At 39.8% G+C, this 25,164-nt stretch overlaps 1 protein-coding gene across 1 annotated transcript in view; it reads right to left on the reverse strand.

The window, feature by feature from the left end:
- Positions 1-25,164, reverse strand: part of LOC117455656 (potassium voltage-gated channel subfamily KQT member 5-like) — a 148,443-nt gene that overhangs the window by 25,786 nt on the left and 97,493 nt on the right. Inside the window, 5 exon segments of the mRNA XM_034095249.2 lie at positions 119-229; positions 2,562-2,687; positions 4,499-4,674; positions 11,874-12,000; positions 14,268-14,358. Coding sequence (XP_033951140.1) covers positions 119-229; positions 2,562-2,687; positions 4,499-4,674; positions 11,874-12,000; positions 14,268-14,358 — 631 coding nt within the window.

Consider the following 25,164-nt stretch of genomic DNA (forward strand, 5'->3'; position numbering starts at 1 on the left):
AGTCAAATCCAGTTTTGACAACATTCAGGCTAACAAAGCTTCACAAACGGATGTGAGGAATGAACCTGAACAAGGTAAGAGGTAACGAAGAACGTATTTCACTGAAGAACAGACTCACAGCTGGCAGTGCAAAGAAGGAGATGCCCAGGAGGGCGAAGCCAGCAGACAGCATCCGTCCTGTCCACGTCTTCGGAGTCTTGTCCCCATAACCAATGGTGGTCAGGGTGATCTGGGGAAAGGAATGAATTATTATTATTATAGGTCCTGAATTATGCCCATGCTGCACATACATTCAGAACATATGTTATTGATAGAAAACAAGCTTTTTATTTAAGACATGATGCTTTTGGTAGAATTGTATCATCAGACACTTCCTATAGAGTTCACAGTACATGATCAATGTTTTGGTTTTTTAAATCCTTTGCTTTATTTTTTATAATTCTTCATTTATTAAATTGAAGGACATCCAATCACACACATTTACTTGTTTACAATGGTTGTTTTTAAGGACAACATTAAGGTGCTTTTAAGGGAACATTAAAAGGTTTATTCCTCAAAGCTTTGTACAGGAAATGTAGCTCCACTCATTGCTGTGTTGAGGATTCTGAAGAACTAGTTTCACATTAGGAGGTTCGTTTGAATCCACCTGTGGCAGACGGACTGACTGCACCTGCTGGATACACAGCATGTGAGTGGGCTGATTTGATGTTTCATTATTTCTTTAATTACACTAATGACATCTGATTGGTCTGACTTGCCGCATATTTTCAGTATTTTCTTTGACTACTCTCAGCCCATGTCTCTCGGTGTGCATAATAACTGTATATGTGCATGTTATTTTCTTTTCACACAGAGGCCTGATTTTAAATGCTGCCTTCAGGCGCTGCAGTCGGAGTGCTTAGACCTTTGAGGAGGACCTATAGCAGCAGCTCCGCCTGGCCTTGGATTCAAGGACAATAATGAAAGCCTGTGGCTGAAATGTTTTATTCCGCTTAAAAATAACACGCTTGGAACCACAGCTTGGTGTTCTTTACTGTATTCACGAAGACTTTCTGTGAATGCTGTTTTGACAACATCGATAAAAGACATTGAACCAAACGGAAGACTTTTCAAAGACGGAGCCAGTGATTTAATAAAATACAGTAGAGTTAATTGTGATAGTAATCGGTATGTATGTATGTATGTATGTATGTATGTATGTATGTATGTATGTATGTATGTATGTATGTATGTATCTATTTATCTATCTATCTATCTATCTATCTATCTATTTATCTATCCTTCTATCTATCTATCTATCTATCTATCTATATATATATATATATCTGTCAATCCATCCATCCCTCCATTCATCCCTCTATCTTTCTATTTATCTATCTATCTATCTATTTATCTATCCTTCTATTTATCTATCTATCTATTTATCTATCCATCTATTTATCTATCTATCTATCATTCTATTTATCTATCTATCTATCATTCTATTTATCTATCTATCTATCTATATATATATATATATATATATATCTGTCAATCCATCCATCCATCCATCCCTCCATTCATCCCTCTATCTTTCTATTTATCTATCTATCCTTCTATTTATCTATCCATCTATTTATCTATCTATCCTTCTATTTATCTATCTATTTATCTATCCATCTCTCTATCTATCTATCTATCTATCTATCTATCCATCTCTCTATCTATCTCTCTATCTATCTATCTATCTATCTATCTATATATATATATATATATATATGTCCATCCGTCCGTCCATCCGTCCATCCATCCGTCCGTCCATCCATCCCTCCATCCATCCCTCCATTCATCCGTCCATCCATCCCTCCATTCATCCGTCCATCCCTCCATCCATCCCTCCATCCACCCCTCCATTCATCCCTCTATCTTTCTATGTATTTTCGCAGATTGATCAATCTTCCTCGCAGACTGATTGCCTTGCCTCATGAAGGCGGCTGCAGCTATCTGGTATCATTATGATTCCTTGAGGTGGTATGAAACTGATGGTTAATGGAGCCGTGCAGGGTTAATGCTTATGGAGGAGCTGTCAATGCTCAGAGGCAATGACCAGAGAGAAATATAAGCATCCAATACAGGACACATTTCTGGAGAGGTGACTGCGAGACCTCCTGTTGCAGAGACACCGGAGTGGCTGTGGAAAGAAATCAATCCAAGGTGTATTGTAAATGTACAAAACAAATATTGATGGGAAATAACGAGAAAAAATGTGTTCTCGTTATTTGCCATCAATATTTGTATTGATGGCAAATCTTACACATTAGTACGAAATACTCAAGAATCGTTCCTTTCAACCATTTCTCTGAAAATAACAAATGTAATTCCTACAGCGTGAGTTTTGTACCATAATATCTCCCTCTCCCAGGGTCTGCAATGAGCGACTTATGTTGACCTACAAAGCCCTTTATATGCCAACATCACAGACAGCTACTTCAATTAAGAGGGGAATGGAAATTCTCTTGCAGCTATTAAAATCAGCATTTTCATTATTAGATTTGACTGAGTCCTGGCCAATCCAAACTCACCGTGCCCCACCACAGCGCATCGGCATAGGTAGCAAAGTCTTTGTTGAACTTGTTCTCCACGAGGTAGACGAGGAATGAAGAGAAGATGAGAACCAAGAAGCCGATGTACCAGGCGGTCACCAGTTCCTGCAGAGAGCGTTCATGGGTAGACAAGAATTGTATTAATGCACAACCACTTTGGAAGATGAACCGAAAGTGGCTTTGTGACGACCATTTTGAAGACCATGATATGACACAAAGGAAATTAGAGGAAGGGCACAAATCAAGGCTCTATATTCATTTGTTTTTGGATTTTTGATTCAGAATGTCCCTGAAATATTAGCTTTAGAAAAGTTCGTGAAGCATCTACTGTGAAGAGCCTCCGAAAACCACTCTTACACAACCCACTCATTCACAGTGGGATGTTTTTATTTCAGTTTGAATGTGCAGCTTTGTTGCGAGTTAATGAGAACTATGCTAGTTACAATGAGCTTTCCTTGCTCCTGCGGGGGTCAGAGGATCCAAGAGAAATGAGAAAAGAGCTTTTGTGCAGGTTGATAGAGGGGAAGGACAGAGGGATGAAGGACAGAGGGATGAAGGACAGAGGGATGAGCGAGAGTCAAGGTAAGAAAGGAGAGAAAAGCCTGAAAAGAGTTGAACAACTGTCAATATTGCAACATGTAGTATATTCCATCAAATGTTTTAATCTTGTTCTTTCTCATTATTTTTCTTATTAATTGTATCATATTGCTAATTAAATATAAACACATGCATTTCACACTATAGCGTTAGTGTAACGTCCGAGGTGTTAGGGATTCAGCAATACTTCTGTGTAACGGAAACTTTAGTACTTTTGGAGCGTCCCAGACGGAGGCTCTGTTTGGTACTGTTCGGTAATACTTAAAACTCCAGAACACACTGAGCATGCTCAAACACATGGACTCTCAAAGCAATGCTTACAATAGTACAGGTTGTTAAAAGCTTATTTATATATACAAAGTAAATATTCTGTACTCTAATGTATAGTATTTCATATATGTTAAGTAGTTTATCATAAGTGTTACATTCAATCAACAAAGGAGTTACAATCATAGAAACAACACATGCCTCACACCTAAGTGTGCTTTTGAACACGGCCATACAGTGGAATCTTTAATATTGAGCTACACCAAGGTACGGTTGATGACAGGGCTTGCATTGGTTCTTCGGTTGTGTATAACTATTATTAGTGTGTAAAGGTGAAGTTCACTAGCGATACTTTAAAAATGTTTTCCGTTACAATTATTAGCTACCTTTTAAAAAATGTAATCTGAGTATCAGATTATAAAAGTAATGTAACCTGATTACTTTCCTCTACTTTAAACCAATATATTTAGTGTGACAACTGTGTCTTCTGCTCAGAGATTTCATTCATTGGAAAAGCTGCCTTTCATTCAGCAGATTCAGGCAGTGGGCAGATTCACATTTAAAGTATTCGCCTACAGAACAGTACCGTCTACAGAGAAGAAGGCATTCGGATCCTTTCACAACCACTATATGCTCTTTTATAGGATCATTGTAATCCTGATAGTATTCCACAATGTTCAGAAATGTAACAATATCTGATTACGTCAGTTACGCCTCATCACTCTCGTAAATATTGTTTACTTATAGAACATAACGTATTGACGATTAAATAACTATCCCCTGAAGCCTACAGGTGCATGCTGGAGGGCAATCAGGGTGTGGTCGGTTGTTAGAGGGGCAACGTGTGCATGTGTATCATCGGTCCTGGAGTGGACTGCCTGAACTAGCTCGTGTGTGTGTGTGTGTGTGTGTGTGTGTGTGTGTGTGTGTGTGTGTGTGTGTGTGTGTGTGTGTGTGTGTGTGTGTGTGTGTGTGTGTGTGTGTGTGTGTGTGTGTGTGTGTGTGTGTGTGTGTGTGTGTGTGTGTGTGTGTGTGTTGGTCATCCCACCCACCTTGCTGTGTGCGTACACCACAGAGCCCAGCAGCTTCCAGGTGCCCCCCCTCCGGTCCATCCTCACCATGCGGAGGATCTGCAGGAAGCGCAGGCTCCGCAGCACCGAGGTGGCGAAGATGTTGCCCTGACTTCCTGCCGAGACCACGGCCACCGAGGCGATCAGCACGATGATGTCTGTGTCAGAGGGGCATACACTGAGACCACTGTAACCTGGAGGACGCAATGCTTTTTTGTTTTGTTCATGTCGTTTATTTTGATTACATTTCTTGATAAACACTCATGTAGTTCAGGTCAGCTTCATTATATTTGAGTGTGGTATTTTCTTTAAGACTTTGTGCAACAAAAGTACTACCTGTATCCAGTGGTGGAATGTAACTAAGTATTATATTGACTTAATTCTACTTGCTTGAATATCTCCATTTTGCCACTCCATTGTTATGCCACTATTTAAAGGGGCCCTTTTATGCTTTCTGGGGTTCTCCCTTTCCTTGCCTTTTGTTACATAGGTTCTTGTTACATAAGTAAATGGTCTGCAAAGGCTACAATCCCAAAGTTAACCAACAGTCGCAGAATCCCCAACATGAGCATCAAAGGGCCCCTTTAACTGTCACGGTTACGAGCCACTTGTTGGATACTAAAACACACAATATGCTTTCCTGATATGATGCAGTACTTTGCTACTTATCAGTCGTGTATTTTGTTAAGTCTTTCAAATTGTCTCCACATTGACCGACCACGATTAAATTGCTCTTACATGTGATAAAAACAGATTGATATAATATTCTTGAATAATAAAATACTTTGAAAGAGCCACTCTGCATACTGGATACTTATACTTCTGATACTCAAAGTACTTCTAGCTGAATACCACTGTACTTTATGTTACTGGAATGGGCCATTGTGGTGAATGAGTGCTTTTACTTTGTGTACTTGAGTACATTTGGATGCTAATACTTTTGTACTTTTACTGAAGTAAACTTGTGAATTTGGGGTGTTTACTTGTAATCGAGTATTTTAAGACCATATAATCTTTACTTTTACTCGTGTAAAGGATCAGAGATAAGAGTCCATTTCTGCCTGTATCGCACAACACTTTGAAACAGTTGCTACATGCAAGAGAACATTCTATAAATACTCCACATACACTTAAGCACATAGGAGCAGATGAGTGTTCACCCCCGACAGCAAGAAGGTCCAACCTGAGGGTATATCTACATATTGATCTTAATGTGAGCGTGGCCCTTTAAAAAGACAGGCGGGATGGCTCATCCCAGCCTGGAGGTCCCAGTGTCTGGGGCGGGCTGGATGTCTTTCATCCGAACTATATGTTGTCACCTCACCCTCACCCCTCACTGTGGAACATTAACCCACTAACACTTTAAATTACTTGAGCTGACACACTTTGCCATGGGCGTCAACATTGTGTACTATTCCTATTACTTCCTGTACACTATATGCTCATATACGTCACCGGCTACTGCATCAAGGCGGCTGCTGACGCAAACAGGACAGTGGGGAAGTAATTGGCTTAAGCACTGTTCTATGAAGAATACACCACGTGCAGTATATGGAATTATCACTGTCATGTCACTGGGATTCTAAAGGTTTCTGATTTGTTGATCATTTCATCTGCCCATATCTGAGTGCAGGCAAACTGCATTGAAGAAAATGGTGACCCACATAGCATATAGCTTTTCGTAGGCCGACCTGGAAGTGAGCATTGCATCTCCCCGACAAAAAGATTTCTTAAAATTGCAGAAAATAAGATCTTGGGCAGCACAAGTGTATATTATTTACACATTTTGTTGAGCATGATAATCTTATTAACATATTAACACCACTTTTATGATTTTGAAGCGATAATGCAAAAGCCAGAAGTAAAAAGCTAATGTTAGCGTATAAAGGAACTTCATCACGGTTGCATGGCTGCTAAGCTAAAGGCAGCTAATACAGCGTGATGGCGATAAATTCACCACTCTGGTATTTACTGACATATTTTATGTCGTAGAAAAAAACGTTACAATCTCTTCAGCTCGTGTTAACAACATACCTTATTTCAGTAACCTAACCAAAAACTAAGTCTAAAAACGTGGCTTTGAGACGTGGAAACCGGAAAAAATACTAATTCCTGCATTACACTGTTGAAAAAGTATAGGACATAGTCAGAGAATGCTCTATTTTAAAATTAGATGTCTTTTCGAGCCTTAATGTGGACTGCAGTAGTCTAAGGTTGGCTTTCAGCCTAGATGAATGTGGCAATGGGGATGTAAAAAGCTCCAATGACCCCCCTCTTGTGTCTCGAACACATCTTCCATGGGTCCTGCTAGTTCACTCTGAACAAGAGCTTTTCCTTTGTGTAGAAACTTCTTGTCCGGTCCTGTCCTTCTGCCTAACCCGTTATTTGGAGAAAATGACCAACCAAGGTGTGTTTAATGGCTTTTCTTATAAACCATGAACCAATTGACGCAAGGTGGCGAGAGGAAACAGGGGAACAGTCAGCAGCAGCACCATGAAAAATACATGAATGACACCCTGAAGGTGAGAGTCGAGGGGCTGCAGGGTGCAGCGGGTTCACTCCCTTTGCAGAGAGACAAATATGAGACAACAGATGGATGGATGTGTGTGTGTGTGTGTGTGTGTGTGTGTGTGTGTGTGTGTGTGTGTGTGTGTGTGTGTGTGTGTGTGTGTGTGTGTGTGTGTGTGTGAATTGGAGTGTGTGAGGTCAGAGAGTTTGCCCACATCAGAATAATGCAGCGCCTCAGCTTTAAAGAGTAACTTTAAATGAAGTCTCCTTTATGAGTTACTACATTCACTTTATTACATACGGTGGCCCTGAAGTGCATTTCTTGACTGGCAGCAACAACAACCAATCACAGCAGTGCTTCTATGGCTATCTCTGTCCAATCACAAACAAGAAGTGTTCTCCCTAAGGAATACCCTTTCCGTCCAATGTGAAATGCTGTTGTGTTTTGTGAAATGCTGTTGTGTTTTGTGAAATGCTGTAGCGTTTTGTGAAATGCTGTGGTGTCTTGCACTTCAGGGCCACCGTAATTACACTATGTATTGATCTTGGCCCCGTTATGTAGCTGCCATGGCAACAAAAGGAAGAAATCTCGTAATTCTGTACCCTGGAGTCCCAAAATACACAAACAAAAGGTATGAAAAAGGGCTATATTTCAAAAATGTACTTAGTTTGAATGATACTGCAGTTGCAAGATAATTTGCTGAATCCTCGATAAGTTACCGTTAATGTAGCATTAACAAGAATCTGTCCATAATAAGATGGAAATCCTGTAGAGCTTATAGTGAAACTATTCAGCAGCTAGATGTCTTTTCTGGAAGCAGGGCTGTGCAGTTATCAGCTGTTCAAAAATGTAATGTTGCAAAAAGCAGACAGCCTCTGCTCTATACATTTATTTAGAAAATGTCGAACAGATCCTTATGTTCAGAGGACATTCTGAAGTGGCACGGGAGCATGTGTCAGGGCTTTGGATACATGTTTTGAATTTGTGAAGGAAGCATATTGAAGCTTAAAACAGCTGTTGAGTTGCTCTTTAGGTTGAAGACAGATAGTATTTTTGTTTTTTAGAAAGCTCTAGCAAGTCAACAAGCAGGCCAGGATGGAGGGAGGGTTTTAGGTCCTGGAGTAAGCATTCCACAAGTTATAATTTAAACTGCTTCCTATGAAATCATTGTATTTTTATTAACATGAATCAGTGTCCATCAAAGCAGCCAAGCTGCGGTCTTATGTTTTTTCTGTTTGAATTATTTTCTTTGTGATTTAACTAGGTGGGTTGGTTTGCAAGCGAGTACAACTTCTCCCTTCGTTCCTCATTGAAATGAATGGGGAGAAATCCAGTAGCAGGGCATGAGCACATCTCCAGGAAAATAGAGTTTAACTGGGGTTGATCTACTACAATAATACTGGTCTGATTTTTTAAGAGGATATGTACCAAACAAGGGTTGATCTCTATGAGGTTAGAAAGTCATCAACAGCCAGAAACATACGTACATCTGTATATCTGTATATGTATACATAAAAATAAACTTAAAGAAGAAATATCAAATAGAGTTGTTCTATTGGGTTCTTACTTATCAGTTAGATGTTGTACATTATGTGCTCTAAGAAGGATTTTCAACATTTGATCAATGCGCACAAAAAAAGTTAAACTTAGACGCCAAATAATTACATTCTTAATAGTTTTGAATGACGGTGGAGAACACTTGAAGAAAGCTATCTTTGTATCTTTCTCCGCCTTCATTTGCCAGTGTGGTTGCACAATTGCACAGCCTTTTTCTTTCAATGATACAAAAAAAGTATCATTAAAGATGATTCAAGCATACAGTATAGAACAGTCCTCTAGCAATCTGACTTTATCCAATCAAGCATTTTCTCAAATACAGCACAGCATGTTGCCATAGTGTGTAATATGTAGCAGGCAGAGCAGCAAATAGAAATAATACAACTATTTGGAACTCTAGTACAAACTAGAGAATGCAATTCCTGAAGAAATTGCTAGTGGGAATGCTTTATGCTGAAAAGCTGACGCTAAACTGCTATGCTGAAATGTAATGTGTAAGAAGAAAGTGAAGAATTTAGATTGAAATGATACATGAACACTGGGGGCTTGAATGTGTGATAAGATAAGAAAAGAAAGTAAAAAAGCTTGGAAAAGCAGCAGAATATTTAAACTGCAAACTTTTGAACTAACTTGATGGCGAATGATCTGTCGCCATGGCAACGGTATTTGATGACACCCCATAATACGCTTAGATATGTTGATGGCTGCATCATTACCAAACCTGTCAAGTTTTGGGCTGATTGGAGTGTTCCATGATACAGGTGTTTGAGCTAACGACGTGTCCAGAGATCAAAGGTTTCCATGGTGATGTGCAGTAATCAGTGAGAGGAGAGCATTTTCGTTGTTCTGAATGAGAGATAAACCTCTTACACATGAATGTTTTGTTGAAGAACCGTAACAGATATCGGTGAAATTTCAAAGCGTGAAGCATCTTAAGGAACTTGAGCATCTGAAGTGTACTTTTTGTGTACTACTTTCGGGTTAATAATGTGGCCTTTTTGGCAGATTGACTAAAGGTGTGCGGCTTCTGCTGTGAGGAAAGATGAGCCTGAATGTACAATGGGTTTTAATGGAGACATGTTGAAAGTTTTTGTCACTTCATGCCCTTAAGAGGCATTTTGTTTAATTGTTTTGCTTAATTTTTATTTATTTTTCAAGCTACGAGATGTTTTCCTACGTTTCTCATGAAAAATTATGTCTCAGGAATGTAGGGTTTGGGTATTATGGCAGGTTTAAAAGAAAATCTGAAGGCACATTTCAATCTGTCCTCCAATCTAGCTGTGACATCACGTACTATAAAATCTGAAGAAAACCTCTTTAACAAGGTCTGAACAATGTTTAATATCTCTAAAAGTATGAATCAGATTTAAAAGTTGTTTTACACAAATAATGTCAGAAAGATGTGTAAGATTTTAGAGTTGGAATGAGGTTTCTGAGTGAAAGTATGAAGGAGAAGTTAGCAGTTGAAATCGCATGAAGATTTTTCAAGTCTGAAGAGTTTCTCCATTGACTTCCATGTTAAAAATGGGATGTATTATGGGATGTATCTCTGGAATTATGAAAGTTATGAATAAGAAAAGTAATAGCCATCGATTCCCGACCGAGCTGAACGTTTTGATTGGGTTTCTTCAATGAGATGTGGAATGTGGGAGAAGAAGAGCAGCAAAATAACCCAGCGGAATAATAATAAAGAATTCCGTGCGTAGCATAACAAGTAGTGTTAAACACTAAATTAAATGTCAGACAATATATTCCTGTCTTTGCAACAACTTTGGAAAGGTTTTAACTTGGTGAACTAAGTATTGATTTTGACTGTTAAAAATGCTGAATTCTTAGTGACTGAATAAAGAAGAATTTGTGCTGTGATCTAAAAACAAAAGACTCACGTTTTTGTTCACATTATAAAATGTGATTACATCACACGGTATTAGAGGTGCAGTTACATATGTAAGATACAGTGATGGGGTTTCTCTCAGAGAGAAATCTAAATGTGGCGATGGTGTGATCATCATGTGTCCCTGCATCTCCTCCATCTGTCTCCCCTGCTCAGGTCCTCTGGGTTCAACTCATCTTCTCTTTCATGTTCTCACTTTATCCCCTTATCTCTATATTTTCTTCACTTTTTTGTCTGCCTCACATTCCCTCAGCACTGGCAAACCAGCGCACCTCCAAAGTGTGCCGTGTGCAGCCTGCTTGACCTTTACGCCCTGTCCACTCTCTCTTCAGCCCCCTACTGTAGTTTCCAGGAAGAGAGATCCATGTCTAAACAGTGGAAAGAATAAAAGTCAGTTAATTCAACCTCATTACGTAAATGCTCTCTGCTTTTATGAGCCCTGACCACAGCTTTAAACGACACGAGTACACTCTGGTCAATAGCGTGCTGTGGGAGCGTGCCTACGTCATCAGACTCGTTTACAGAGAGCGGAGAGGAGGTCCATGAAAGGAAAAGGAGAGGGCATCTGACAAGTGAAGCAATGAAGAAGAGGAAATGTTCTTACCCACACAGGCTCCGCCCACTTTTGTACTCTGGGTAATATTCTTCTCCACTGCACGCCCACACACACCCAAGAAATGTGCATATATGTAGTTAGCTACTTGAATGTGTACAGATCACACAGTTTACAATGGGAATATGGTTATGCTTTTAGTTTTCTGCAATCAGCAAATTGCACACTCACTTGAAGCCTTAAGGATCAGTAGGGTTGGTGTTTTGACCCAACATGGCGCACATTCGCTGGGGTTCCACACCCTGTACCAATACAGTCCAGGAAATGGGGAGTGTGTGTGAGTTAGATCGAAAGTTACACATTACGCAGAGCCCTCTACCACCCTGTCTCTCTATTGGACAACAGACAGTGGCAGAGCTGCCTTTTCTACTGTGTGGTCCGCACACAGTCCGGTATGCTCGTCCTGATTGGCCGGCTAATTCTTGTGGTTGAATTTGCGTGTTATTGTAGAAGAATATAACTCATAGAGTACAGTACAGGGGGGCGTCAGGTAGTTCAGTGGTTAGAGGTATCCACTACCAAGTACAAGGGTTTGTCTCCCCAGCCGGACGAAGTATAAAGCATGTCCTCCCCCTTCAACACTGCATCTTGAATAAAGGCAATCTCTGGCCAGCAAAATACTTGCATTTTTTTTTTTAAAAGACTGTGTTTATATAACTAGGGTTATACTATAGAACCTATGTTCATAAAATATCAGTTCCTGCTAGAAAAGATGACTTTTGTTATAGACCGTGGTTTGTCTGTTGGCTGTCTTCAAAGCCTCCACTGTGCTCCAGCCACTGACCTATGACGCAGAAAGGCTTCCTGGCGAAGCGGACGCGTCCCTGCCACCCTCTATAGCGACAGCAGCATCCCGCAGACCAGATACGCACGATGTACTCCAACCCAAACACCACGATCATCACAAACTCCTGTTCAAAGACACAGAAACAACAGTGTTTTAGACACGAGGTAATGATGGTAACAGAATATACAGTACGAATGTGGTTTGCATGAAATCTGTTATTGTCATTGTGGATTGCAAATACATACTCAGATGTTATTTACTATAAATATTGGTACATTTATACTGATCACTATGGCAACATTTTCTAAACTTTGTCAATTATGAGACGTAACAACTTGTGAGTGCACATGGTAACATCCAAAACATTACAATTAGGCTTCAAAACCGTGTTAATGTCTCAGTAAATTGGCCACCAAAAAGAGAAGTGTGGTCACTGTGTTAGCGGTTAGCTTCAACTGATCAATATTTCAGGATTTGTTTTGGCAGTCAACCTTGGAAGGGTTTCTTTGGAAATAATATATACTTTGTTCACAGCCTGCTATACAAGAAGGTCACAGCTTTCTACATTTTGTCAATACCACATCAAATCAATACCATACTACTCTACCTTAGTACAGAGCACAGGATATGCCGTTTCTCTGTGTAGCAGTGTGTTACATGTATTGTAAATGAACCATTCATCTTTCCTTTCAAATTAAACACAGTTAAATGAAAACGTGTCCCAAAAAACACACTACAATGCGACATGTGAATTACACGAATTGTTTGGATCTAGATCTTTGAAAAGTAATCCTAGTTCAAGAATGGAGTCAAACCAAAAGGGAAACACTTGAATGGATTATTTTTCATTAAAATGGACGGCAGGTTGACGGAGTATTGTATCTTATAAGATCTTGCTGGCTTGGCTCCCATTAGAGTCTAATGGGAGCCAAGCCAGCAAGATGTTGCACTGTCTTATGAGTAGACATGTCAAGTGAGTAATGAGCGACTGTATAAAAGGCGACCTTTGGTCCAGGTAAGAGGCTTTTGAAAAACATGTTGAGTTTTTTTAAGCATCTTCAGCTTTAGTTCTCTTCTGTTCCAAAGTCTTTCTTAAGGTAACTCTGAACTCCATTTAGTGCACTTAAGAAAATAACAGTTCGAGGGTAGACACTTAAACAATAGAGGCAATCATCTCGAAGCCGGTCTGCTATCCATTAGAGAGAAGGTGAAATCTGAATTCAGTACTTTCAGTTATTCTCACTCATTTTTCTGTATTTTTAATTTTTAAAACAAGCTAAAATCTCTCCTCCTTTAAGCAAATTGCACATGCTCTGCCACATGTACTGTATACAATTTGCACAATAACTCATTCTAAATGAAAATGTCAAACTCTTTAAAACGTCTTACATCAAATCAAAATGATCCTTACAACATTTGATGGAAATACATTTATATTTTCCATAAATATCTTTGCCATTGTTTTACATATTAAGGAAGTACAATTTCTTGGATTTTGCTACAAGATTTGTTTGTTTTTAGCATGGTTGTAATCTTGTGGCAAGCTTTCTGTTCCCTGTATATGATTTTACATAAGCGTTGGAAGAACTACTACATAGATATTACTAATAATAAATAATACATCTATTTCAGTAGAACTAATTTCAGACACATTTGACTTCCTATACGGAAAAAATAGACTGATGGGGCCGTGCTAGGGCCAGTGAGGGACAAAGGAGACAAAGTGTTCAAGATTTAAAACAACGTTTAGATTGGTACAAAGTCATATCGCAAAAAAGAACATAAAATACTGTTGTAAAAAAATGGTGTAAATGACTGTGTTATCATTTGAGTGGAGATACTTATTTGTTGTTCCTTTGGCCCAGGTTAAAGCACAGTCTGTTCTGCAACACTATCACAAATTGTATTATCAAAGATTCTTCTTTTGGACGGGGTCACAAGGGGTTTGATTCTCAGTGTTACAGGGGCCCCTGTTGGCCCTCCCAGAAGCGCCTATCGCCATGCCACACTATTCCCAGAATCATGGAAAAGGCTTAGAAACAGCATTAGATCTGAACCCCTAACCCTAACCCTAACCCTAAACCTAACCCTTACCCTAACCCTAACCCTAACTCTAAGCCTAACCCCTAACATACAGTATTTCAGTTATTGACAATTGACATTTAAAGCAATAAAGCGCAGTGAAAGACACAACAAAACCCACAAATATTACTTTACGTTACTATTTCATTGGCAGGGCTTATGCATTGGTGAGGCTGTCGTTTGAAATGAGAAAAAAAAACGATGAATATTAAGGAAATAAAAAACTAAGGGCATTTCTAAGGCAAATAAAAACTAAAGTGGTATTTTGTTGATGTAAAATCATTTTTGTCTGATGATGTGCATTCCTACCAGAATGAGGAGGCAGTAGGAGGAGAAGTCCTGATGAGCCGGGATGGTGGAGAACACAGAGAGGACCAGGCAGCTGAACACCAGCACAAACCTAAACAGAACAACAGAAACACATCAGTACAACATACGCACACAACTGTGATGACATCAATGGCCTGACCTCTGAAACAACCACAATCATCAGATGAAATCCAACATTTACCAAACATCATTTCCACTGGTCACAAATGTGCTGTTGATCACAGAAATGTGCGCTGAGGTGGAATTGTCCGCTTTATTTTCCCCTGTGACAGACTCTTGAACCCATGCTGGCACTGAGGGACGAGCAGAACACGAACAACCTGGCAGCACAATCACAGAACCTATTTCCTCTCCGCAGTGAACCGTGAGGCCGGCCATTATTCAATTTCCTGAGATATCAAGTTAATCATGCTTGTTTGTGTAACATGATTTGCAAGAAGCAAGCACTTAAACTGCGGCTATTGGAAAACAAGCAACATCCGACCATTTCCACACTCCGACCGTCGCTCCCTCCGCCAGGAACCCGTAGCCTGCCATCTCCGTAACCATAACATTATTTTTTTCCATCGCGTAGATCATCCAAAAAGACACAGTTGTCTGAAATAGGAGCGAGGGGTTTAGAGTTACGGGGGCAGTTGATGCTAAACAGTGAAAGCACATCTGTGTTTTATCATCCCGGATCTCCTCTTGAGCCTGCTGGTTGACAAGCTCTGTGCGTATTTCTCTTTCAAGGAGAGGCTTCAGTAGACACACATTGGCTTGTATAAGCAGTCATGTCCTACTTCATGTTTGTCCAGTAGCATACAAATCATTGTAATTGTCGCCTTTTTGCTAAGCATGAACCTTTTTGCTAAGCATGAACCTTTTTGCATCTAGATATGTGGAGAACTTTCACTTTCAGGCAACTGGTGTTTTTGCCAGTATGGACAGAAAGAACTGTGATTAAGTGCAACTCCAGTCATTTTGGGGGGGGGGAAGAAGACCTTGCCCAATGGTTCTACAAACCAGAGTCCAACCTACGTACCTGGCACAGGGACCACATATTGGGTTTGTTTTGGGCCAAAAGTTCCTTTATTGAAGAGACAGATTTACATCTGGAGAAAGAGGGGTGGATCCTGTACATGATGGCTGAACTGGAAGAGTCCCAGTGAATGGGCTGCAACTGGATACAATGGATCGATGCTGCACTCTCAAATGAGACATACTTTGCCATTACTGCTGCCCAAATAAAACAGATTGTAACCTTGAATACAATTACGGATGATATTTGGGTTAATCTAAGTTCACAACGCCACAACATGTATCATAAGAATGTTGTCGTTTTCGGGCATTTTATTACTGAAATGTTAAATATTATACCTTTATGTTGATATAGTGAACTTGCAATATTTGGTAATCGTACTTCTGTCAAGTCTGTCAAGTATTAATATTCACTCTCTTTTAGCTACATTTTAAAACACCTCCTGTGGATTATCTGCCTCTTTAGCTGCTCCATGTTCTACTATGTTCACCAGCTAGCAGCTAGCAGCAGCTAGCAGCTAGCTCCATCAAAGAGTTTGAAATAAGTCTTTAAAGCCTGAACAAAGGGCCCAATCAGGATTACATTCGGTGTTTGAAAGGCGCATGTGTGGAAATGGTGGGTGTGCAGAAGGGGACTGTGCTGTGCACCATATGGGCCCTATTTATCATCCAGAGAGGTCAGAGGTCGACATTTTATACTGTATGATATATCATTTTCCTAGGCCGTAGATTCTCCTCTTGCTCTGTGAAAGGGAAATAAAAGCAAGTATCAACAATGTGAGGTTTGCTCTGTTGACATTTCTAAAATGTGATTAACTGTACTTTGATTTGAGGAAAACATCTAGTGACAAGCATTGTGGCGCTGTTATGGCACACCTACGCCTCACACACTTACAAGGTTGTCAGACCGAAAATTACGCAGTGACAATCACCCATAGTTCCAGTCTAATATATGTACTTGTAAAGGGGATAGAGAATTAGTGAAAAGCCCCCTGACAGCATCATTAAGCTCTCGACGGAGTTCACTGATGAATCCTACACACTACAGTTCTCAGCTGGCCTCTGTGTGTCACAATGCCCGCATATCTCAGGCGGCTCCATTCATCTGGAGAGTCTCAGCACTTCCAGCAAAGTGTTCGCTCTTAACCTTCCAAACAACCACTGCTGTACATGAACATTAAATATATATTCACACACACATCAGCGCAATAGCATAGAGACGTCTGTCCATCCACTCACTCACTCACTCACTCACTCACTCACTCACTCACTCACTCACTCACTCACTCACTCACTCACTCACTCACTCACTCACTCACTCACTCACTCACTCACTCACTCACTCACTCACTCACTCACTCACTCACTCACTCACTCACTCACTCACTCACTCACTCACTCACTCACTCACTCACTCACTCACTCACTCACTCACCTCTTTCAAATGCGTCCTGCATTCACATACAATAGAAGGAGAGGAGGGGGAAGTGCTCTCATTTACATAACATGGGTTGTTAGACTAATGGCAAACCCTGCAGCAGCGTTGTAGCCTATTGTACGTCATCATTTCAAATTCAATGGTGGATAAAAACAGTCACAGGGTGTCGCAAGGTGAATAGAAGAGTAATATTGTTACATGTTCCAAGTATACCAATATTCCAAGATTGATCATTTCAAATTCAATTCCTATCCCGGCTGCTTTTGTCACTATTTCTTTGTTACAATGATCTATGATCTACAATGTCAGTGACCTGTAGACCCCCTGCTGACGGTGCTTCTCAGTGTAACCGTCACTCTGACCATCATCAAAAACGACTGTGTGTGTTAGTTTGGTATTTCAAAGGGCTCTATCGTGCTTTTTCCTTTCCTGTAGTGTTTTATATAAGTTAAAGTTTATGTGCAAGTAAATGGTCTGCTAAGGCTACAATTCTCCCCAGAGGGAGTGCGTATCCCACACACTCCCCCCCCTGCCTGAGACGCCTCCATTGGACTCCTTTGTTTACTTCCGTAACATAGTGACATCACTATGTTACACTCAGCTTCTATTGTCTAGCGCTCCAACGCATTGTGCGTGATAGGGGCGGGACATGTGCGACACATCTTTAAGTGGTTGACCAATCACAAGAGAGCCAGCTAACCAATCAGAGCAGACTGGGCTCTGGTTTCAGACAGAGGGTGAAAAGAGGTGCTGCAGCAATAAAGAGCTTTTTGAACATTAAAGCATGGAGACATGTCCCAGTAGAGACATTACATACTGATATACACCTGAACATCAGCAGGAGAGGACTCTTTAAAGTAGAGACACTACATACTGATATACACCAGAACATCAGCTGGAGAGGACTCTTTAAAGTAGAGACACTACATACTGATATACACCAGAACATCAGCAGGAGAGGACTCTTTAAAGTAGAGACACTACATACTGATATACACCTGAACATCAGCAGGAGAGGACTCTTTAAAGTAGAGACACTACATACTGATATACACCTGAACATCAGCAGGAGAGGACTCTTTAAAGTAGAGACACTACATACTGATATACACCTGAACATCAGCAGGAGAGTACTCTTTAAAGTAGAGACACTACATACTGATATACACCAGAACATCAGCAGGAGAGGACTCTTTAAAGTAGAGACACTACATACTGATATCCACCTGAACATCAGCAGGAGAGGACTCTTTAAAGTAGAGACACTACATACTGATATACACCTGAACATCCGCAGGAGAGGACTCTTTAAAGTAGAGACACTACATACTGATATCCACCTGAACATCAGCAGGAGAGGACTCTTTAAAGTAGAGACACTACATACTGATATACACCTGAACATCAGCAGGAGAGGACTCTTTAAAGTAGAGACACTACATACTGATATGTACCTGGACATCAGCAGGAGAGGACTCTTTAAAGTAGAGACACTACATACTGATATACACCTGAACATCAGCAGGAGAGGACTCTTTAAAGTAGAGACACTACATACTGATATACACCTGAACATCAGCAGGAGAGGACTCTTTAAAGTAGAGACACTACATACTGATATCCACATAAACATCAGCAGGAGAGGACTCTTTAAAGTAGAGACACTACATACTGATATACACCTGAACATCAGCAGGAGAGGACTCTTTAAAGTAGAGACACTACATACTGATATGTACCTGGACATCAGCAGGAGAGGACTCTTTAAAGTAGAGACACTACATACTGATATACACCTGACCATCAGCAAGAGAGGACTCTTTAAAGTAGAGACACTACATACTGATATACACCTGAACATCAGCAGGAGAGGACTCTTTAAAGTAGAGACACTACATACTGATATACACCTGAACATCAGCAGGAGAGGACTCTTTAAAGTAGAGACACTACATACTGATATCCACCTGAACATCAGCAGGAGAGGACTCTTTAAAGTAGAGACACTACATACTGATATGGACCTGGACAGAATAGGGCCCCTTTAATAGAGTAATGATGATGTCCTAATCTGATTGGGTGTCTTCATGTCAGGTGTAACAGAAGAAGCTCTGTATTTGTCCCGATGCTGTCCACGGTCCTGAAGATACATTCTCTGTTGGTTGTTGATATTCAATGATGTATAACATTCAATTGTCTGAGTGATTCCTTATATTGCTTGCTTGACTGTATGGAAGGATGTAATTTATTTTTTTATTTTCTATTCTCTCTAAAAATCCTCTGACATTGTTTTTTAATGCTAATCTTGACACTTGTGATTTGACAAAAACACTTTGATTGTAATGAAAGTGCTTAATACTCCGACATTCAAAGCCACCTCATGATGACTTATAATAACTTTGGTGATCCCCTTTAATCTATCAAGTTTAACTAGTCAAAATGACACTTTGTGCAACACTGTTACCGATTACTATGTGATTAATATTTGCAATGTATTAATATTTGCACATTTATATTTTTGTAAAATGTATATACTTTTATAATACTGAACATGTATTGTCACTTTTCAAATGTATGGCATGATTGATGACAAACTGTTAGTCTTGTCAATAACACAATAACCACCTTTCACCTATTGTGTAAGTACAAGCAGGTCACACAGTATGATCACAAATACAAACACTTAGTTAAAAATCTGTACATACACTTATAATAAAAAGTACAGGCTAAATGTGTTCTCAGCCTTGGAGAAACTTGACATGTGTTGGTATGTGTCTGAACCTCTCTTTAGTGGTTCATTAATAAAACAGATATTTCAACGTGGGCCTACTTTGTTCATGTGCTGATGAGGTTCATTTCAGTAGTTGTGTGCTATAATGTATTTACAAAGTGTGAAGAGGAGGCAACTTTAGAATAGGGAACCTGTGCAGGTCAATTAGAGTCAAACTACTAGATATAAATACCTAATTTTGAGTTGTTTAGACTTAATTAACACTTATAGTTTCATGTCTTGTTACATAAGAATAGATCATATTTGTTAAGTGTTATTATGGGAGAATTACTGTTCTGGTGGTACTGCCTTATTAGGCCCATATTGAGCAGCGCATATTAAGACCAGAACTCATGTACAACAACTTCCTTACTTGCAATGAATACGCACTAATTAGAGGGTTATTGAGGAAATACTCTCAACTACTACTTGCAGAATATGGTCATTTAGAATAAGGCATTAATAAGGGTTTATAATGACTAATAAAGAGCCAATATACTGCTAATATGCATGTTAATTAGCAACTAGTTGATGGTGAATTTGTGTACCTTAATATAAAGTGTTGCCACAAATGCCACCGTGATGTAGTTCCTTTTTAACCTTTTTAATGTTACTTCTGAAAAATGCATTTACGCTTCAAAAATCACCAAGTGGTGTTAATATGTGGAGATTAGTCTGACGAAAAAAAGGTGCAAGTATCATAAGAGATGCGGTTGCTACAGATCTTATTTTCTGCAATATTCCAAAATCCAAGGGGAAATCATTCTCATATTCTCATTGCTTTTTGTCGAAGCCGTCTTTGCGATTCTAACTAACATAGGCCTAAAATAAATACGTGCACCACACTATTTGCAGAGCGTTTCAGTATGTGCTATTGTTATTGAATAGCTTACATACAACCTTTTTTTTTTGCTTGAGGTTTTTAGACTCTAAAATGCTTTCAAATAGATAACCAGAAAGTGGTTAAACTCTTATCATGAAGATAATGTGTTTGTCACGATCTGTCTTTGTTGTGTTTTTTCCTGTCAAGATCTGTCTTTGGTTTCCTGTTTTATTTTTGAAAAGTCTTGCCTGTTGCTTCCTGTCACTGTGTTCCCTCCTGCCTGATTACCTGATTGTGTTCACCTGGTGCCAGGGGCGGTTCTAGGGGGGGCAGGGGGGCCAGTGCGCCCTAACACTGACCTGTGGCCCCCCCTGTGGCCCCCCCTAACAATGAAAAGTTTTTTTTTTTTTTTAAATGTATATTTTCTGGTACTCGGTTTGCCAAAAACCGCAGGATTTTGTTGCTGTAATGTGAGATTGTGCAGACACCCTTATGTAAAGTAGAGATGTAACTGTTCATTGCCTTTATTTCTATATAAATATGGTGTTAGTGCAAACATTGCACTATAACTTAAGCTGAAGCTAACAGTAATAACTATAAGATCTATCTGAAATAAATAAGTGTACTGAAACAAATACCAATAACTGTATTGCATTGTTTTCTTATGCGCAATTACTTCATACTGTCTAGTTCCCTTTTTCGTCTTGCATTTATTGTGCCCCCCTCAGAAAATAACTGGCCCCCCAGTGGCCCCCCCAGTGAAATTGGTCTAGAACCGCCACTGCCTGGTGCCCCTGTGTTTTCTCCTCCCTCCTCACCTGTGTCTTGTTTGTGTGATTAGTCTTGTGTGTATTTAAGTTCTGGTTTTTCTGTCTGTTAGTTTCTTGACGTTGTTGGAAGGGTTTATGTTCTGAGCGACTTTATGTTTGGTCTTGCCTAGTTTTTGACTTTGTTTGCCTGACCTGGTTCTGGAAATAAAGGATTCCTGCTTTCAACATAATCTTCTGCATTTGGGTCCTGTGTACCTTGCCCTCCAGCCGTCACAGTGTTACTGCTCTATAATCAAAGCAATATATAACTATTAGTAGACAACATCCATAAAAGCATCATTAACATAATTACCCACAGTAGTCTGTTTCCCTCCCTTATGGGGATTGTGACCAGAGACTCCCCCCCCCCCCTCTTGTGAGGTCATGCTGTCACATTCCTCCACACAGCCAGCCATGCATCCATCTATCAAAGCACTCTTTACATCAGGCCTGACAGCGTTCCAACATTGGCGGCCCTGTGAGTTTACTCAGCACATTTCAAAGGCTTACATGGTGGAGGAGTAGATTTAAGAGCCGTGTCACACACTGTTAGCTTATCACTTGTTTGACAGTCGGCCCACACAGTAAATCTGCAAGACAGCGTGTGTTCCGCTGACAGTGAGCCTGTACAGATCAGAGGGACACTGCCATGTCACCGAAGACGACCGAACAATGTCCATAATACACCGTGCTCTTTCAAAGGCTGAGCCAGGGACACACAGTGGATTTTGTTCCTAAGCTGTTGCAGGAGTATTGTGTTTCTCCCTTCCCTATTACGCTGATGTTGTGCAGTCTGCAAGAGGCACTGAAAGAAAAAGCAGGATGTGTTTTGGAGATTAGACGTGAAAATGAACGTGCGAAGTTGGCTCGAAGAGGGAAAGGCAAGCGAGGATGTTCACGACATCTCTGCTTCCTTGGGGTTTGTTTGTTGGTTGTGTGACGCTTTTTGCTGTGCACAGTGTTTGTAAGAATGCCGTTTGGATAACAAGGAACACAAAGTACTGTGGGTATAATACACTCAGAGATCTGTTAATGCTCCATGCATCCACATAACAGGAAGCATAGCACGAGGTTTTTAAAATAGCAAACATACACTAAATCTTGGATGCAAGACATATTTTCAATGACGCCCTGTTGTGGAGGGGCTACCATCAAGGACGGGATGTTCTCTAAACCACAATGTACATGTCAATGTACTGTCAATCAATCTATCAATGTTTATTTATATAGCCCAATATCACAAATGTTACATTTGTTTCAGTGGACTTCACAGTTTGTACAGAATATCAGTATGACAATACGACACCCTCTGTCCTTAGACCCTCTTGTCCTTAGACCCTCACATCGTACAAGAAGTTATGCATGTTTTGAATAGGATTTATATTGCTGTACATGGCACATGTTTAAGATACAAGAATACATGTTACAGTGCAGTTATAGAAATGGATTGATTCAATAAAAGGTCTTGTGTCTTCATGATTTAAAAGAGGTAAGAGTTGCATTGGACCTGCGGTCTTCGGGTAATATCTTCCAAATACATGGAGTATATAAGATAAGAGAAATTGGTAATCGGCTTAGTTGAATACTCAATTCTGATTGGTCAATTTGGACCTTCCAGAGGTTGTTTATTTTCGCTAATAAACCTCTGACAAGCATAACAAGACCGCTGCTAACGAGGACTATGTGCAGTCATATCAATCCGCAGAAAGAAGTCCGGTAAATTAACGCGTGTACCACAAACATTCGTTTTTCTCCTTCAGAAAACATCATGGAATACTTTTTGAAGATCACTTTTTATTACACGCCTTAGTTGAATACTCAATACTGATTCAATTTGGACATTTCAGAGATTGTTAATACATAACATAACTGTTGCTAATAGGCCGCAAGGTGAACCTCGAAAAGTCCTCTAGAAAAGAAATCCCGCTCCACAGAAGTGGAACTACACAATCTTTAGTTCATAAAAAAGAACGAGTCATGCTTATCCACCAAAAAAAAGTTCGTCGCTAAAATTCCTGCCAATTCTTCGAGGCACGTAATTATTAGCTGAACTAGTCCCTTCAAAGCGTAATAATATCTTGGTCCAAAGTAGTGCCACGGTTCGTCACGTGATCGTGCTCCACCAATTGGGTAGCTGCATATTGTCAACAGAAGTGAAAGATGGCCGCCTACATGGTTGCGCTAAACCAGACCAAATGGATTCTAAACAGTGCTGTATGCTTGTTTTATGTCATGTTTTGTCATATGTCTTAATACATCACTAAGTCCGAGGTATTTGCGTTATATACGCGGTATTTGTGAGAGGTTTTACTATCTGGGAACAGAGTTGACCATCGAATCAACATTGACTAGCAGCGTTTATCAGCCAACTCCAGCTACAAACAATTTCCCCACGGGGATTAATAAAGTATATCAAACTCAAATGTATCAAACTATCATTCCTGGACTACCATGTTCGCATCGCTAGGTTCATTGGCTGAGCTCGTGGATTATTCCATTAGACTGAGGACTTTGTGTCTGTCTGTTGTTACCCTGTACACGTTAAATGCACTCTTAAAATGACTTGATTTCATACATAGCTGCGTCCAAGAAGAAGGTTAACTTGTTAAGTTAAGTAATTTAGATCAATAAAAAGCAGTACTTCCAGGCTGAAGACTTTTCTTTTTGTCGCTGCTTTTAATTGAACTATTCATATCTTAGACTGCACTGTAACTTTTATCCATGTATTTTTTCTTTTAATGTTTCTTTTATTAGCTTTTCTTTTTAATGACTGATTTTAAATGCCATTTTCTTAATGTCTTTCATTTTTTGTAAAGCACTTTGAATTGCCTTGTGTTGAAAAGTGCTATATAAATAAACTTGCCTTGCCTTGCTTTTACCAATGTCCATTGATTCATTTATTTACTCATTCATCCCTCCACAAATGAAAACAACACTGATGAACCATAAAAACGAGATTTATTACAAATATAAAAAGGTATGACGTAGAAAACAGTACAAAACAGAATAAGGACATGTAATGGAGTATAATTGATTGGTGTCAGGTGATCGTGATCCGCAGCCACGGCTGGGCGGAGCGGCTGATTGGTGCTGTGATTGCCTCAGCTGGTTAAATGAGTCCTGCTGATTATACTCTGTGTTCTAGTTTGGTTTTGAAGCCACATGGTTTTTTGACCGCTGCATTGCACTGCAGAGAAGAGACTATTTGTTTATTTAAAGGACGAACACTGTTTCAACCTCGTCTGGTAAGATACGATAACTTGGAAATAAATGTACCAAAAACAAACGTATCTCTGAGTGATGTGTGAGCGCGTCGGCCAGGCGCTAAAACCAAAAGAACAGAAAAGAGCTTAAGAAGGGTGGAAAGAAGGCTCTTTTATTCCTATTCCTCACTGTCAGTGTCAGGGCAGTCATCGTTCTCTTCCTGTTTCTTTTTTATTTGCACAATTTGAGCAACAACATAAGTCCGTGCAACAGAGTCCTGCAGAGAAGCATGAACATCTGCCTTTCTCACAGGCAGACTCTTTGCAGCTGCAGTGTATCACATGCAACACGCTGTCAGGGGCAGGACTTCTTGTTAAAAGCAAGGCAAGGCAAGTTTATTTATATAGCACTTTTCAACACAAGGCAATTCAAAGTGCTTTACAAAAAATGAAAGACATTAAGAAAATGGCATTTAAAATCAGTCATTAAAAAGAAAAGCTAATAAAATTACATTACATTGCATTGCATTTAGCTGACGCTTTTATCCAAAGCGACTTACAATAAGTGCGTTCGACCAGGAAGACACAACCTTGAAGAAAACAGAATCATATAAGAACATCAGGTTTCAAAGAGCCAATCATTCAAGTGCTACTCAACTGGCTTTAGATAAGCCAGTCCTTTATTAGTATATAAGTGCTCTGTTAGCAGTTCTTTGTTAGTAATTCTATCGCTCGAAGTGGAGTCGAAAGAGATGAGTTTTCAGTCTGCGCCGGAAGGTGTGTAAGCTTTCTGCCGTCCTGATGTCAATGGGG

The sequence above is a fragment of the Pseudochaenichthys georgianus genome, chromosome 1, assembly GCF_902827115.2.
Source record: "Pseudochaenichthys georgianus chromosome 1, fPseGeo1.2, whole genome shotgun sequence".
In the NCBI taxonomy this organism is placed as follows: domain Eukaryota; kingdom Metazoa; phylum Chordata; class Actinopteri; order Perciformes; family Channichthyidae; genus Pseudochaenichthys; species Pseudochaenichthys georgianus.